Genomic DNA, 16,694 nt, shown 5'->3' on the forward strand with positions numbered 1-16,694 from the left:
TGTTGGAGAGTCGAATACACACCCCCCCCCCCACACACACACACACACACACACACACACACACACACACACACACACACACACACACACACACACACACACCATACCACACAAGCTCATTTATTTGGTCACCATTTAAACCATTAGCCACTATGTAAACTAAAAACAAAACTGCTTGACAGTGCAGAGGGGCATTACACAGACGGTCACACACGGGCTGCGTCCCAACTTCTAGTGAGCACTACCTAGACAGCATTTTTGTCTAGGTAGGCAGCGCACTAGGTTTTGGAACACAGCCTGCGCTTGCACGGAGCAGCATATGTACAGTATGAGTAGCGTGCTGGAAAAGTGGGCAGAAAGTGAGTTACCTTTGGAGTAGAGGGACTTGGGCGAATCGAGGTCGATATCCGCGCTAAAGAGCGATGTGAAGTCTGAGGGCATCGCAGTGCCTCGGATCCGCCAAGAAACTGACACGGACTTGCTCTTCAAGTGCAGCTCCTAACAAACTGCCATGGTTTAGTTTGGCCGAACGAAAGCCAGGTGCAGAGAAAGCAGGCAGTGACACTTCTGAATATCATAAATAAAGCGTTTGCGTCGCTCCGTGCTCTTCGTAGTGTGCGCACGCGGTGTGTGTGTGTGTGTAAACACTCCGCCAGCGAGCGCCACTCTGTTTAGTTTGTCTGTTTCCTCTGCGGCCACGCCCACTCTCCACGCGTCATCACTTCACAACACATAGCTTGCTCTGTCCAAATTTATGGATATTGACCAAAACCGCTCATTTTGTTTAGATCAACCAGAAAAAACCGGTACATCAATTTTTTAATGAGTGTTACCATTCAGAAAAGTTCTGGCGAGATTTATCCTTGACCGTCCGAGAGATTTGACCTCACAAGATGCCTTTGTTTTTATTCTGACGACGTGTTCAGACACTTTTGAAATGATGGGATTTGGGAAACTTAAAAACTCTTGAAACAGTTGTCTGTAGTCTAATAAGAGCATTTTAAAAGGTGCGATTTAAAATCGATCAGGGGGGTTGTAAGGCATATAAAACTGTAGTAAGCATTGCTTTGCATCCTAAAGAACAACAATTCTCTAAATGAAAAACCTGTTAGAGGTGCATAGGCTCTTTCTTATTTTGACAGATTTATTCTGTATGTAGAGTGCTTTCTACATGAGTTTTAACCAAAAACACATATTCATATGTGAAATCGTTAAAGGCATGTGTGGTCATTCGTATGTAATATTTGTAAACTTGTATGGTAAAACAAAAGGCTTATATAATTATACATCTATTTGCCTTTTACGCTTATGTAATGAATGTCATTCATCACATGAGATCAAGATAAGATCAGCCATATTTGATTTGCTGGTTGCATCTCATTGCATAAAATCTTAGAATAGATAACTACCAATCCGTTTTAAAAATGTACACTCTAAAAAATGCTGGGTTAAATACAACCCAGTGCTGGGTAAAATAGAGACAAACCCAGCAATTGGGCTGTTTTGACCCAGCGGTTGAGTTAAATGTTTAATGTTTAACCCAACCTTCTGGGTAGTAACTCAACCGCTGGGTCAAAACAACCCAATTGCTGGGTTTGTCCCTATTTTACCCAGCACTGGGTTGTATTTAACCCAGCATTTTTTAGAGTTTAATATAGCCTATTTTGAATCAAAAAGTATACCTGTTAATTTTATGCTGAATACATTTCATAGGCTATTCATAAAAGTAGAAGAAATCATTCTAATCCTTGTTTAAAGGTTTTTATGGTTGATTTTCATTTATATATGGATTCTCTCCAATGTATTGATAGTAAAAAATGGAAAGATGCAATTTGCCAAAGAGTTCAAGTTAATTGGAATATTGACATTTTGTATTTTTTTCCCATATTCTTGTCAAATTGCATTTTTGAATATTTATATCTGAAATGTAAATTGTAAACCCGATTTTTAAATAATTATTTATTTGGATGTCTTGTTAGAATTGTATAACACTGAGTTAATTAGGCTAGATTAAATCTTAGCTAATAGAGCTCAGATCACTTTACCTGCCTGGATACGTTTTTGAATGTTAAAGAATAATAAAATTCAGTAATATGTTGGAAAGAATTCTGGGGGGAATTCTCCCGTCCAAAAAAAGTTGTAGAAATGTCTTTTTACTGTGATCCAGTAAACTATAAACATGCAAAGTTCAATGACAGTGTTTCACCGAGGGATCCTTTTGTCATCCCTGTAAGGTTACAATTACCTTCTTATTTTGTAATTGTGTTGACTGCAAAGTGATTTGGGTTGACATTTCTAATTTTGTTCAAAGGAATTCATTATCGAACGTCTGCACAAAGAAAGTTGTAAAAAACTGAGGGACTCATGCAACTAATACAAAAAGTTCAAACAGTCACCGATGCTCCACACGATGCATTAAGATCCAGGGGTGTAGACTTTTGAACAGAATGAAAATGTGTGTATTTTTCTTATTTTGCCTAAATATCACATTTCTTTCATTTAGTACTGCTCTTCAGAAGCTACAGAAGATACCTGCATGTTTCCAGAAGACAAAATAAGTTCAATTTACCCTGATCTTCAAACTATCTTCTCCATGCAGGCTCATAATGCATTGGTTTTTCTTCTGGAGCGTCAGAATCAGAATCAGAATGAGCTTTATTGCCAGGTACGTTTACACATACGAGGAATTAGTTTTCGTGACAGAAGCTCCACAGTGCAACAGAATGACAGTGACAGAACAAAAAACACAGATAAAAAATAAATAAATAAATAAAACATAGAACAAGTAAATAAGGAATAAAAATATACAAAGCAACAATTGTATGTACAGGTATATAACAATAGACAGTTGTATGTACAGGTATATTATGTGCAAATTGGAATGTAGACGGAGTATGTGTGTTAGATAAATAAGTGTATGAGTGAATAAATAGTGTGTGTTCCACAGTTATTGTCAAGTGTTCATGAGCTAGATTGTCTGAGGGAAGAAACTGTTCCTGTGCCTGGTCGTTCTGGTGCTCAGTGCTCTGTAGCGTCGACCAGATGGCAACAGTTCAAAGAGGGAGTGTGCTGGATGTGAGGGGTCCAGAGTGATTCTGCCAGCCCTTTTGCTCGCTCTGGATGAGTACAGTTCTTGGAGAGAAGGGAGGGTTGAACCTTTTGAATCTGTGACCATTTGAACCTTTTGTAATAGTTGCATGTAAGTCCCCCAGTTGTCCTCAGTGAGAAAAGATGGACCTCAAAATCCTACATTCTTTTGAATCAGTGACCATTTGAACCTTTTGTAATAGTTGCATGTAAGTCCCCCAGTTGTCCTCAGTGAGAAAAGATGGACCTCAAAATCCTACATTCTATATTAGTGGAAGATGTTCAGGATCTTTGTGAGAAAACAAACCTGTGTGTTTGTGTTCAACAAAGCGCCCAATCAGTGTCTAGGAATCACGCCATCATGTCAGTGATGTTCCTGGGAAAAATTAAACCATTATTGTCTAGAGACAACGCGAGCTGTGAGGACCGTTTGACACTGACACATGATTCATGTTCAGCATAGACTCACTATTGTCCTCACACAATGAACGTTAATATCAGGGTTGTGTGCTGGTCAGAACTGAATTAAGAATGCTTTTAAACTCCCAATTCAATTCCTGGATTTGAGGAATTTTTGAGGAACAGAATTCCAATTTCGAATTTGAACGTAAGGAAGTACAGCATTTAAAATCAACTGAAATTCAAATAATGTAAAACAAAAATCATAGAGTTTGACTGTAACAAACTTTAAATGTGTGAAAGTTTTATAGTTTAAAAGCCTCCAGGAGATGATGTAAGCAGCTGTTAATAAAGAATTATTAATTCATTGTATTACAGGATTGTATCATTATATATCCTGAGTATGGAAAAAGAACAAGTGAGATTATCTGATGATCACAATTGTTTAATAATTGACAGATCATCAGAAAAGCTACATTGAAGAATCATTAATAACTCTCCTTTATAATACGTTGTGAGATATATCTCCTTATGATTTGTTGTTAGTTGTCTTTCATATTAATACCAGGTTACTCTAGGCTACCACAGCAGTATTAGTCATGCTCACAAAGTCCACTCAATTTGTGTATCACAATTACTTTAAAATTACATTTGACAAATTTCCAAAAGGTCAAGGACCTTAGTGTTTATAGCCCTGCCATCATTTTATCTATCATAGGTCATTCTGAGATGATTCATATCACAACAGTAAATGATTTGCCTCTGTTTACAAACAGATTATGCTGGAATAATTAACACTTTTTAATTTTGTCAGTACATATATCAACTTACTATAATAACTGGGACTTCCATTTAACTAACTAACTAAATAAATACTGCCTATGCCTATGCATGAACGTAGCACTAAAAAATTCCCACAGAAACAGGATAAACAGCACCATCTTGTCTATAAATGAGCGTTATAAGTAATCAAAACAATTACAATGTTTCTACATTCACCGATAAAAGCATATTGAATATTTTTGTTATTGTGCATTAATTATATCTAAATTGATATTGTTATATTGTAATGCTCATCTTGGTTTTAGATCAAGAAACTATGCATTTAAAACACAACGTTGACTTCAATTAAAGATTGTCAGGGTGTAATTCCTCCTCCAGGCCGCTGGGCGCTCGTGTGTTTCACGCTGAAGCGCCCCACATACGAAGCAGAAGCGGAAGAAGCGGCGCAGCGTCAATCTGGCGTGCTGAACAACAGGAAAGCATAATTGTTTCTTGAAATATTCGGATTTATTGGGTAAAAATGCCGGACTTAGCGGTCGAAAGGGTCGTCGTTCATCCCTTGGTGCTACTGAGTGTCGTGGACCATTTTAACAGGTAAATCTGAGTGTTGTGAAGGTGCTGTAGTAAAACTGTTAACTCACTGTCATTCTGTCTCAATGAAAGTAGCCGCTACAAGCTAAAGGCTAACTGGATGCAATCACAGTCTTAAGTACAATTATGCAAATAAGCAATATTTTAAGAATGCTTTAGTTGAATATGTTATATTATGGTGATGCATACCGGCTTAGCTTTATAGCATTTAAAGTTTGGTATAAAATGTTGTGGAAGCGAGCAGATATCTGACTAACTGCAAGTCAGTTATAAGTCAGCATTATATCACTGATGAAAAATCAACACACAAACTCCACAATTTTATCATCTATTATAATTTAAATAATAACACTATATGTTGTGCGCGCTTTCTTTATTATGTACTTTACATTTCTAATGTTAAACCATCCTGTTCTTGATACTGAACCTACTGTGATAAGTAACTTACTGTATGATATATATATATATATATATATATATATATATATATATATATATATATATATATAAAGGGGTCATATGATGTTGCTAAAAAGGGTCAAATGCCCCATTGCAGGTCTGTCAGTGTAGAACAGGATATGTCTATCCTATCTGTCTGCAGTCAAGAGCTTGAGACAGCTCTTCTAAATGCCCTCACCTGTCTCATCAGATCAATCCTGCTCCATGTACTTTTGCGTCCATTCATTTTTCATTTTTTAACCCAGAAATAAAATACGGAAAAAGCGTTTTTTCCTTAGTTCAAAAACACTGATGAATAGAATAAGCAGACAAACAAATTTTCATTACTCAAACAGTTCAACCCAAATATTCAGATGTGTGCAGCACATTTTATGGAGGACTGTTTTTAGATCCTGGGATAGTAACGTTAGACTAAAATACCGGCAGTTCTGACTCACGTAAGGACGTTTTCATATAAAGGATTTGCCACTGATGTTTCAAACGTGAGTTTTGGGCAGTGTAGAGTAGGGCTTGTTGTTTGTCATTTCTCCGATCACAAATGCAGACAGGGTTTTATGTTTACGCGGCGCGATGCAACACAACGCGTAAAAAGACAGTATAAGGCATTATAATCAGTACTTACGTCCCACTGGATGCAACTAATGCCTCGTTTATAATGGGTTTTAATGTTTTTGTCTCGTTGCTCCGGCCGGACAGGGCATCACAGTATGGTAAGGGGCGTAACATTTCCGTCACACGCTTGAGGTATTCAGCCAATCACAACGCACTGGATAGCTGGCCAATCACAGCACACCTCGCTTTTTCAGACCGATGAGCTTTGTAAAAATCGACGTGTTTTAAAAAGGCGGGGCATAGAGGAGAAACAATAATGTACAGTATGTGGAAAATAATGTGTTTTTTTACTTTAAACCGCATAAACACATTTCATTACACCAAATACACAAAATAATGTTCTTTTTAGCAACGTCATATGACCCCTTTAAAACAGACACTTTCAGACGAGGTTCAAGTGTCATACATGATCTGACACAGCTCGTATTCAAAGAGCCATTTTAAGGTACCTTCAAAAACAGCGTTGCATTAGTCTATCTTTAGTGTTCTTTGCAAACCTTGTCTTTGTTTTGTAGGATTGGTAAGGTTGGCAGTCAGAAGCGAGTTGTGGGTGTTCTGCTGGGTTCATGGCATAAGAAAGTGCTTGATGTGTCCAACAGCTTTGCTGGTATGTTTGCAGCTCTTGGTGCAAAATACACTTCTTTCCAGCTGAAATATAGCTGAAGTAATATTTTAATTGTGTGGCAGTGCCTTTTGATGAGGACGACAAGGATGATTCAGTTTGGTTCCTGGATCATGACTACCTGGAGAATATGTACGGCATGTTCAAGAAAGTGAATGGTAAGATTGCTTTACTATGCACAAGTAAAGAATCGATATCATACATAGTCTTTATTGAATCGGTCATGTCATTGTTATAGAACATGACCTCATGTCCAAGCTCATGGTTTTATTTCTTTCAATTCTAGCTAGGGAGCGAATAGTTGGGTGGTATCACACAGGCCCAAAGCTGCACAAAAATGATATTGCCATAAATGAACTCATGAAACAGTACTGCTCTAATTCGGTATGTAATACTGTTTGTTTTACTACTGCTTAGTTTATTTTACAATATATGTACCAAGCAAGTCATGTTTTAGACTGAAATAAAGATTTATTTTTATTTAGCAATTTCTTAGTAGTAGTAGTAGTATTAAAAATGATGCAAGTGATATATACACTACCAGTCAAAAGTTTTTAGTTTTTTTTTAATTAAGAGAAGAATTCTCTTCTGCTCACCAAGCCTGCATTTATTTGATCCAAAATACAGCAAAAGCAGTAATATTGTGAAATATTTTTACTATTTAAAATAACTGCTTTCTATTTAAATGTATTATAAAATGTAATTTATTCCTGCGATTTCAAAGCTGAATTTTTTGCATCATTACTCCAGTCTTCAGTGTCACATGATCCTTCAGCAATCATTCTAATATTCTGATTTGCTGCTTAAAAAACATTTATTATTATTATGTTGAAAACAGCGGAGTAGAAATAGAAAATAAATAGAAAGTTCAGAAGAACAGCATTTATCTGAAATAGAAATATTTTGTAACATTATAAATGTCTTTATCATCTCTTTTGATCAATTTAATGCATCCTTGCTACATAAAAGTATTAATTTCTATAATTTCATAAAAATATAATGATTTAAATATACTGACTCCAAGCTTGTGAATGGTATAGTGTATAATGTTACAAAAGCTTTTTATTTGGGATAAGTGCTGAACTTTGGATCTTTCTTTTCATTAAAGAATCCTGACAAAAAATTTACTTAACTGTTTTAAATATTGATAATTATCAAATGTTTCTTGAACTGCAAATCAGCATATTAAAATGATTTCTGAAGGATCATGTGACACTGAAGACTGGAGTAATGATGCTGAAAATTCAGCTTTAAAATCTCATGAATAAATTACATTTTTAAAAAAAGCACTTATTTTAAAAAGTAAAAATATTTCACAATATTACTGCTTTTGCTGTATTTTAGATTAAAAAAAATGCAGGCTTGGTGAGCAGAAGAGAATTCTTTAAAAATAACATTAAAAATCTTACAGTCCAAAAACGTTTGACTGGTGGTTGTGTATATGTGTATATACAGTGGGTACGGAAAGTATTCAGACCCCCTTAAAACTTTAACAAATTTTTAAACACTTTTTCATTGTTATATTGCAGCCATTTGCTAAAATCATTTAAGTAAATTCTTTGGCAGGAGTGTTCAATTTAATAGAAAACAATTTTCCTGACAACAGGATATATTTTCTTAATGCAAAAAATTATTATTATTATTTTTTTTTTGGTATTTCCCAAAGGTTTTAGTCATTATTGATGTGAAACCCAAGGACCTGGGGTTGCCAACTGAAGCTTACATCTCAGTGGAGGAAGTGCATGATGTGAGTACTTGAAGTTATTAAGCTATGTTAATATTTGATTTCTTACATGTGAATTGTTGCCATTTATTCTTCACTGAAGGATGGAACTCCCACATCTAAGACGTTTGAACACGTGACCAGCGAGATCGGTGCAGAGGAGGCAGAGGAAGTGGGCGTGGAGCATTTGTTGCGGTAAGATGGGGATGAAAACATGTACATTTCTGTTTATTTGATTCATTTTAGATGTATTACAATGAGGGCTGTCAAAAATAACCTGTTTACTTCTGCGATTTAATATTTTCTATTTAAGAAGCATTCGATCGAGCAGCCAAATAAAATAAGTTTAGGCAAAATTCTTCTGATACTGATGTTGTATCGAGAGGATCCTCACGTAAAGTCCTATTATGCTTTTAGTTAGTCTGTAATGTTGCTGTTTGAGCATAAAAATGATCTGCAAAGTTACAAAGCTCAAAGTCCAATTCAAAAGGAGATATTTTATTTAACAGAAATCACTTTTCAAAAACTACAACGAACGACTCTTTGGCCTACAACGCATATTTTCTGGGATTTGTGATATCACAAATATCGACGAATAGGATGAGACCTGGTTGAGCTGCACTAAAGAAGGCAACGAGTGTTATCACTATGTCACAGATACGCTAGCTTTCCCAAGGCAGACGATGTTAGAGTGATTACAATCATCCGGGTTTAAATCGCGCTCAAATTGATTTGATTTTGACACAATATTTACACTGAAGCTCGCAGGCGGCTATGGTAAGGGGCGTGACATTTCCCGACCAGGCGCCGAGTGCTGCCAATCACCTCTCATACTGGCCCAGCTAACCAATCACAGCACATTTCGTATTTCAGAAGGCGGGCCTTCATTTGATACAGGAACTATTCGAGCCGTTCATGCCAGACTGGGGTGTTGTAAAATATGTGAAAAATGTGTTTTTCGAGCAACCTAGTATGAGGCCCTGTTCTAGTACAACCCAAAACAAAATCAAGACTTTTAATAGGACCCCTTTAACTAGTAATTTTCTTACATATTGTGAACATTATTGCACAAATAAACTGGGGGGGAAATGGCAGCTCACATTCAAACAGAGGCAGAAACAACACACTATATTATAGGCACAGCTGTTTTACGTTAATATAAAATGTTATTTTTAAGCCTATTAAATTGTAAAAATGGTGGCTTTCAATTATACTGTAGTGTTGAATGGCTATAATTACTCCAGACATTTACAAATATTTAAAATATGCTGTCTTTGTTGTTTTACATTAGTCTGGATATTTAATGTGAATATATAATACACTATGAAAATACATTACAAGTTTTAATACTAGATGCAATTAATCAATTACTGAAATTTATTTTATTATTTTTTTAATCGTTTGAAAGCACTAATTAAACACTGGAGTCCCCCAAGGCTGTGTGTTATCCCCTGCATTGTTTTCTATGTATATATGTGAAATGCAGATTTGTGAAAGTAGTTTGTTTATTTAAGTATACCGATGACATGGCTATGGTTGGTCTTATGGCCAGAGGAAAGGGGGATTTAGAGAGGGTGTATTTTGAGCATATAGACCGCCTGGTGGCATGGTGCGAGACGAGTGCTCTGTCACTAAATGCTTTTAAAACCAAGGAACTTGTTGTCGGTACTAGAGAAGGGCAACCTACATGTCAGCTGATCATAATTGGGGGCCGACATGTTGAGATTGTAAATAGTTTTAAATATCTAGGGATTATCCTAGATTGTATCTTACATTTTATTGAGCACACAGACTATATCTATAAGAAGGCAAGCCAAAGATTGTTTCTTTTGAGGAAACTAAATAGTTTTAATGTGAGTAAGGGAATCCTGAGGATGGTTTACACCAGTTTGCTGGAAAGTATTATTTTCCTATAACATCACCTGCTGGAATGGGAATCTGGGGGCTAGAAGCAAAAGTAAGATCACAAAGATTATTAATATAGCCAGTAAGATCATATTGGACCCCCAGAGGCAGCTAGTGGAACTGTATACAAACCAGACCAGGAGGAAAGCCTGGCAAATAGTTCAGGAGTCCACCCACCCTCTCCAACATGAATTTGAAAAACTTCCTTCAGGCAGACGATACAGAGTACTCATAGTAACAAGAAATATTTTCAATAAATCTTTTATACCATCTGCCATTACTTTATTAAATAAATGATTTATAATTAGGTCTACATATATTATGTAACTAACTGCTGTTATCTATTTATTAATATTATTTATTTATTAATTATCTATTTATGGTTTTAGTACTATTAGCCAAATTTCAATATATTGCTTTTATGTCTCATGTGTCTGTAATCCTTGGGGCAAGACGTTCTTGTACTGTATATTTTGTGTCTCTGTTGTATTGGACTGTGAAGTCAAGTGTATTTGTGGTAGTCCTATATGTTTTTGTGGGGCCGAAGATGAATTTCCACGTGTGGACAATAAAGATTTCTAATCTAATCTAAAATATCTGTAAACAACCTAGTTTATTCTCATGATGTTTTTGCAGTGATATCAAGGACACAACAGTTGGCACTTTGTCGCAGCGTATCACCAATCAGGTTCATGGCCTGAAGGGGCTCAACTCCAAGCTGCTGGATATCAAGAGCTATCTGGAGAAGGTTGTAACCGGCAAACTGCCCATCAACCACCAGATCATTTATCAGCTGCAGGACGTGTTCAATCTGCTGCCTGATGTCAACCTGCAGGAGTTTGTCAAGGCCTTCTACCTCAAGACCAACGACCAGATGCTTGTGGTCTATCTGGCCTCGCTCATCCGCTCTGTAGTGGCACTCCACAATCTCATCAACAACAAAATAGCGAACCGTGACGCAGAAAAGAAAGAGGGCCAAGAGAAAGATGACAGCAAGAAAGAAAAGAAGGACGAGAAGGATAAAGATAAGGACAAAGACAAGGAAAAGGGAGACGCTACAGCCAAGAAAGATGACAAAAAGGAAAAGAAATGAACCTGAATTGGAATGAACTTGGGCTTACACAATCTTGGCTATATAAGGGAGGAATTCAACGTTTCTTTGCCTCGTCTTGTAACAGTCTGCAGTTTAAATTGGGCATTTTTCTGTCTTTTTGATTTAAAGGACTTACTTTTTGTTTTGAGTAAAAGAGAGAGGAATTTGTTTCGGATGTTTCTTTCCCTTTTTTGATGTTTTGGTCCTTTTCAAGGTTGACCTATTTACACTTACGTTATAGTACCATTATTAGACCATCGCGATATCAAGACAGGTGTCCAGCGTTACAGCAAAGTCCCACTGCAGACATGTCATTGTATTTACACTGAGATTTCTTTTTTTATCATAAAAAGTAATGTCAAACAAGCTTCTCCGGCCTAACCTGATTTTATTTTGTTCACTATGCAAAGCTTGCAGTTTGTTGTTTATGGCAGTGTTCATAAATGCACACGTACACAATAGCACACGTACATCTTGGAGACGTCTATTTGACGTCTGCATTTACATCTGCAAGACATATTTTTTAGAGTTTGCTCATCTGCAATACGTCTATTGGACGTTTCCTTTTAGATGTCAAATAGACGTCTATTAGATGTCTTTAAGATGTTTATGATTTAGAATGTATGTAAAACTGACATCTGAAAGACGTCTGTCAGACGTTTGTAGACAGCAGATGCTTTCCAGATCAAGAGACCTTTAACAGACATCTTGCAGACGTACGTGTGCTATCTGGATTTGAACACAGAAAAAGTTACATAGTGCTTCTTTAAATGGTACATTTCACTTTTTCTGAAAAGAAAATTTAAGTTTAATCAAAACGAACATGTTCAGTGTAGATTTTTAAGTTCAACTTCAGCAGAGATGCAGGTATTACATTTATTTGTGCTGACTAAGTATTTGAAGACAAGATAGCAGATAGAGCAGTCAGCAATCCTTTTGCTGAGGACTAAGTAGTTTTGTCACGATGATGAGTTTCTTCTTCTTTCTTCTTGCATTTGATGCCAAAAAGACTGCGGATCTTCACCAACATCAGGTCGACGATTTCCTCTTCCTCAGAAGGCTGAGTATCAGAAGAGTAATTTTAGTTATCACACTTCAACCAATGAATGTTGGCTAATGCTACTCAGTCTAACAGCAGTCTTGGTCTGTGAATCATTTTATCAACCTCATCGTAATCGAAGATTCCAAACTGCAAACTGAAGATTGTTTTGAACGCATCTGGGAAAGTTCTGTATGAGTACAGCTTCCATCCAAATATGAGATTGCACTATTGAAAAGAAATGAATGCTTTGATGAAAACGGTGATAGAAAGCATTCAATGGTTGTTTTTTTTTTTATATTTTTAATATAAAATCAAGATACTAATTAGACTTGAAGGGACAGTTCAGTATGACTTTTCTTTCTTCCTTCGCAACAGAAGATATTTTGAAGAATGTAGGTAACCAAACAGCTTCAGGTCCAATTGACTTAGTATTTTAGTCCATAGTAATATTTTGACCTGAAAACGTCTTGACTACCCAATATTTTCAAAATATCTTTTTTGTTCCACTGAAGAAAAACTCAGGTTTGGAATGACAAGAGTCAAGTAAATGATGACAGATTTGTCATTTTAGGGTATGTTAAAACACTCAAAACAGAATATTTTAAACCGTTATTGACAGCAAATGTTGTTGCCCCTTACAGTAAGAGAATTGTCCAAGAGGATAATGAAGATAACCACAATGAAGCTGGACATATCGTTCCATGCCCGCTGCAGTGAGGATGTGATGAGGTGAAGTTTAGGGTTGAGTCTCAGCAGATGCCAGAGTTTTACACAGGCCAGAAGAACCAAGAAAGCCATGAGATATCCCAGTGTAGCATCTATGACAGTGGTGTCATGGAAACCTGTAGGACAGGAATAGCATTTTTTACCATGTCCAGTTCATCTATCCATTCTCCAAACCTAAGGTCAATTGAATGTTTAATTTATGTTCATATAAAAAATTTTTTTTCTTTGGTTAAACTTTTTTCTACTTACTGATCCTTGTGGTTTTGGTAGTATTCAATGTATTTGTCTCCCTGCACTGTTCTCTTGATGAACACTGATAATGAACTCCAACTTAAAATGATAATGGCCAGGTCGAACAGATTCCACTTGTTTTTGAAATATGCCCATTTCTGCCGCTTCAACAGCTTTGCCTGTTCAACCCCAAACATGTGCGGTTTAATTGAAATAAAAAGAGTGCTGCAGTTGAAGTTAACACGAAACTGAAAATTCTCTCTACATTTACTTAACCTCATACGAAAACGAATTTCTGCCACAGAATAAAAAAAATGAAAACCATGCTTTTTCTCTCACAATTCAGACATTTTTTTCATAATTCCGAGAAAGATACTGAGATTATATCTCACAATTCTGATTTTTTTTCTTGCAATTCTTGTTTCATATCTCTCAATTCTGAGTTTATATCTCACAGTTCTGACTTTTTTCTAACAATTCTGATTTTTTTCTTGCAATTCTTGTTTCATATCTCTCGATTCTGAGTTAATATCTTGGAATCCTTAGTTTATACTGTGCGATTCTGAATTGCGAGATTCAGAAAGGTACTTGAGATTCCAAATGTGTAGAAAAAAGAACTTCCATACCCTCATGTATAGTTGAAGTTAACACGAAACTGAAAATTCTCTCTACATTTACTTAACCTCATACGAAAACTAATTTCTGCCACAGAATAAAAAAAATGAAAACCATGCTTTTTCTCTCACAATTCAGACATTTTTTTCATAATTCTGAGAAAGGTACTGAGATTATATCTCACAATTCTGATTTTTTTTCTTGCAATTCTTGTTTCATATCTCTCAATTCTGAGTTTATATCTCACAGTTCTGACTTTTTTCTAACAATTCTGATTTTTTTTCTTGCAATTCTTGTTTCATATCTCTCGATTCTGAGTTAATATCTTGGAATCCTTAGTTTATACTGTGCGATTCTGAATTGCGAGATTCAGAAAGGTACTTGAGATTCCAAATGTGTAGAAAAAAGAACTTCCATACCCTCATGTATTATGATTTTTGAGACACAAAAGGAGATGTTTAGATGTGATGTTGAAGCTGCTCTTTTCCATACAATGAAAATAGATAGTGATTAGGGTCTGTCAAGCTCCAAAAATCATAAAAATTAACCGTTACAATTTCAACAAGCTCATATAAGGCACTATATTTAAAATATTTCAGTTTCTCACAAAAAGCTGATCTATGGCTTCAGAAGAGCTGAAAAATACAGCACAGTTCTTGTGGACTTACTGTTATTGTACTTTTATGGTTTCTTTTTATACATTTTTGGAGCTTAACACCAATGGTCACCATTCATCACCATAGCTTTCTGAGGATAGCTGTGTTCTAGCTCAGCAGCTGCTTTCATCACCTGAGATTTAAGTGCCGATCTCTTTGAGGCTTTCTAGTTTAGCCTCTTCAGTGGTCTTGTGTATCCAGGCTATTGCTCACATAGCATAGCTATCTGAGGATAGCTGTGCTCTTAACTTGGGTGGGGTGTTCCCCTTGATCTAATCGGGTCTCTTCATTTCTGCCAGGTTATTTGAGCAACCCGTGGTGTCAGTGGCCTGGCCTCTTTCTGAGGAAAGGTTTGGCGTATGTCTATTGCATTCTAGGTGCTGTCCCACCAGGTGGACAGGCATGCGCCTCGGCACGGCATGGTTGGATTTCGTTCCCCAGTGTGCCCCCTAGAGGGCGCAGCGTGGAGTTCCCTAGAAGGGGAACGTCTCGGGTTACGTATGTAACAATGGTTCCCCGAGAGGGAACGAGATGCTGCGCCCCCTTGCCATGCCTTCGGCCTGCCTGTTTACGTCTCCTTCAGACAACTAAGTTGGTGACGTATTCAGCAGGTGCCCTTTTATACTTCCGGGCACCCCGCCTATGACGTCATGGGCCATGTAGACCAATAGGATTGGCGTTGTTTCACTCTACATTCTACAGCTCAAGTCAGTTGAGTATTGATTCAGTTCAGTTGCATAAAATTCATCAGTCAGACATACTGTATATACAGTGTTTATGTGCATATGCATGTACAGTATGTGAGAGTGCTATGACAAACTCCTGTGCTCCACTGCACTCTGAACAAATAAAAGACACATGAGAGTAGTGTTTTACATCTGTGTGTAGTTTGGCGTCTATGTGGCTAATTATTTTATGTTTGTGTGTAGAGTTACTATGCAAAAATAAAATTTTTAGAAGAGTTAAAATAGTTTTCACAGAAGTGTTTGCTTTTGCAAGATGTGTGTGACGTTTTACATGTTGTGTGTGTGTTTTGTGGTGTTGTGTGTAGAGTTTTGAGAAATGGAGCCATAGTTTCAAAAACTGCAAGCATTTTGACTATAATAAAATTAAACAAAAGGACTAGGTGTTCAGCTCCATCTAGCTTTTTTGATAGTATTTAATTGTTTAGATTCAGAATATATTTCAATATAGTATTGCTGTCTTATTCAGTTTTGTAAAATGTTAGGTTTTAAACTTGGTAGTTGTGTCTGAGTGAGATAATTCATGTCATTTTGATTGATATAGTCATTGAATGCATATTGTGCCAATGCAATGACAAATGATCCATAGTTTGACCCACATAGACTCCAGTCACTGCGTGGGATACAGGCCCTAGTGATTAAAAAATAAAATACACAGTAATTTGTACATTTTATGTTTTAAATGTTGCATTGATAACTTTTCTTTCTTTTTATTATTATTTCTTTATTCACTCCTAGTCCTTAATAAACATCTTCAACTGCAAAACTCTGTGATTTCTGAGTTTCCTACTTGTAAACATGACTTTGTTTGGTTATTACAGAATGTTGTTGTCCTCATAAGGATGTCATCCAGTTATGTTTATTTGTGTGTTTACATGCAAACATGTATATCATGTATGAATGTGTGTGTGTGTACACTTAACCAGATTCTGGGGACAAAAGTGTGCAAAATCTGACAAAATCTTCCTTTGAGGATGTCCTTGTTTGTACAACTGGCATAAAAATAAAGTAATAACGTTTTTTTTTTTGTGTAAAAAATGCAGAAAGTTTTATGCTAAGGTTAGGTTATAAAATAATCTATGTAAACAGCTAACTTGGGCAAACATGTTTTTGTGTCATCACTTGGTCCTTCTCTTCCCTGAATGGTGCACATCTTCCAGGAGGAGGCAGTGGAGGAACATATTTTGCTAAAATTGGGATAAAGACAGAGAAAATTAGACATAGGTCAAAGCCTGTTAGTTTTACCAGGACAGATTTTTTTTATGACATTTATATTCATCAGGGGGAAAGGTCCTCTGTACCTACCTATATTTCATAATTTCATGTACACTCTAAAAAATGCTGGGTAAAATAGGGACAAACCCAACAATTGGGTTGTTTTGACCCAGCGGTTTTGTTAAATGATTA

The 16,694-nt window shown here is 36.3% G+C and overlaps 2 protein-coding genes across 3 annotated transcripts in view; one reads left to right on the forward strand and one right to left on the reverse strand.

Annotated features, from left to right (window-relative positions):
* Window positions 1-636, reverse strand: part of nfat5b (nuclear factor of activated T cells 5b) — a 37,247-nt gene extending 36,611 nt beyond the window's left edge. For both annotated transcript variants that reach the window (XM_016271395.1, XM_016271394.1), the window contains exon 1: window positions 369-636. In XM_016271395.1, the coding sequence (XP_016126881.1) occupies window positions 369-441 (73 nt within the window). In that variant the 5' untranslated portion in view covers window positions 442-636. The remainder of the gene's footprint in view (window positions 1-368) is intronic.
* Window positions 637-4,692: 4,056 nt separating this feature from the next.
* Window positions 4,693-11,640, forward strand: psmd7 (proteasome 26S subunit, non-ATPase 7). The gene is made up of 7 exons (XM_016271396.1): window positions 4,693-4,863; window positions 6,447-6,538; window positions 6,619-6,711; window positions 6,840-6,937; window positions 8,220-8,300; window positions 8,380-8,471; window positions 10,818-11,640. Exons 1-7 carry the CDS (start codon window positions 4,790-4,792, stop codon window positions 11,272-11,274), a joined length of 987 nt encoding a protein of 328 aa, XP_016126882.1. The 5' UTR covers window positions 4,693-4,789; the 3' UTR covers window positions 11,275-11,640.
* The last annotated feature ends 5,054 nt before the right edge of the window (window positions 11,641-16,694 follow it).

Source organism: Sinocyclocheilus grahami, unplaced genomic scaffold, assembly GCF_001515645.1.
Source record: "Sinocyclocheilus grahami isolate Dianchi unplaced genomic scaffold, SAMN03320097.WGS_v1.1 scaffold62.1, whole genome shotgun sequence".
NCBI classification, from domain to species: Eukaryota; Metazoa; Chordata; class Actinopteri; order Cypriniformes; family Cyprinidae; genus Sinocyclocheilus; species Sinocyclocheilus grahami.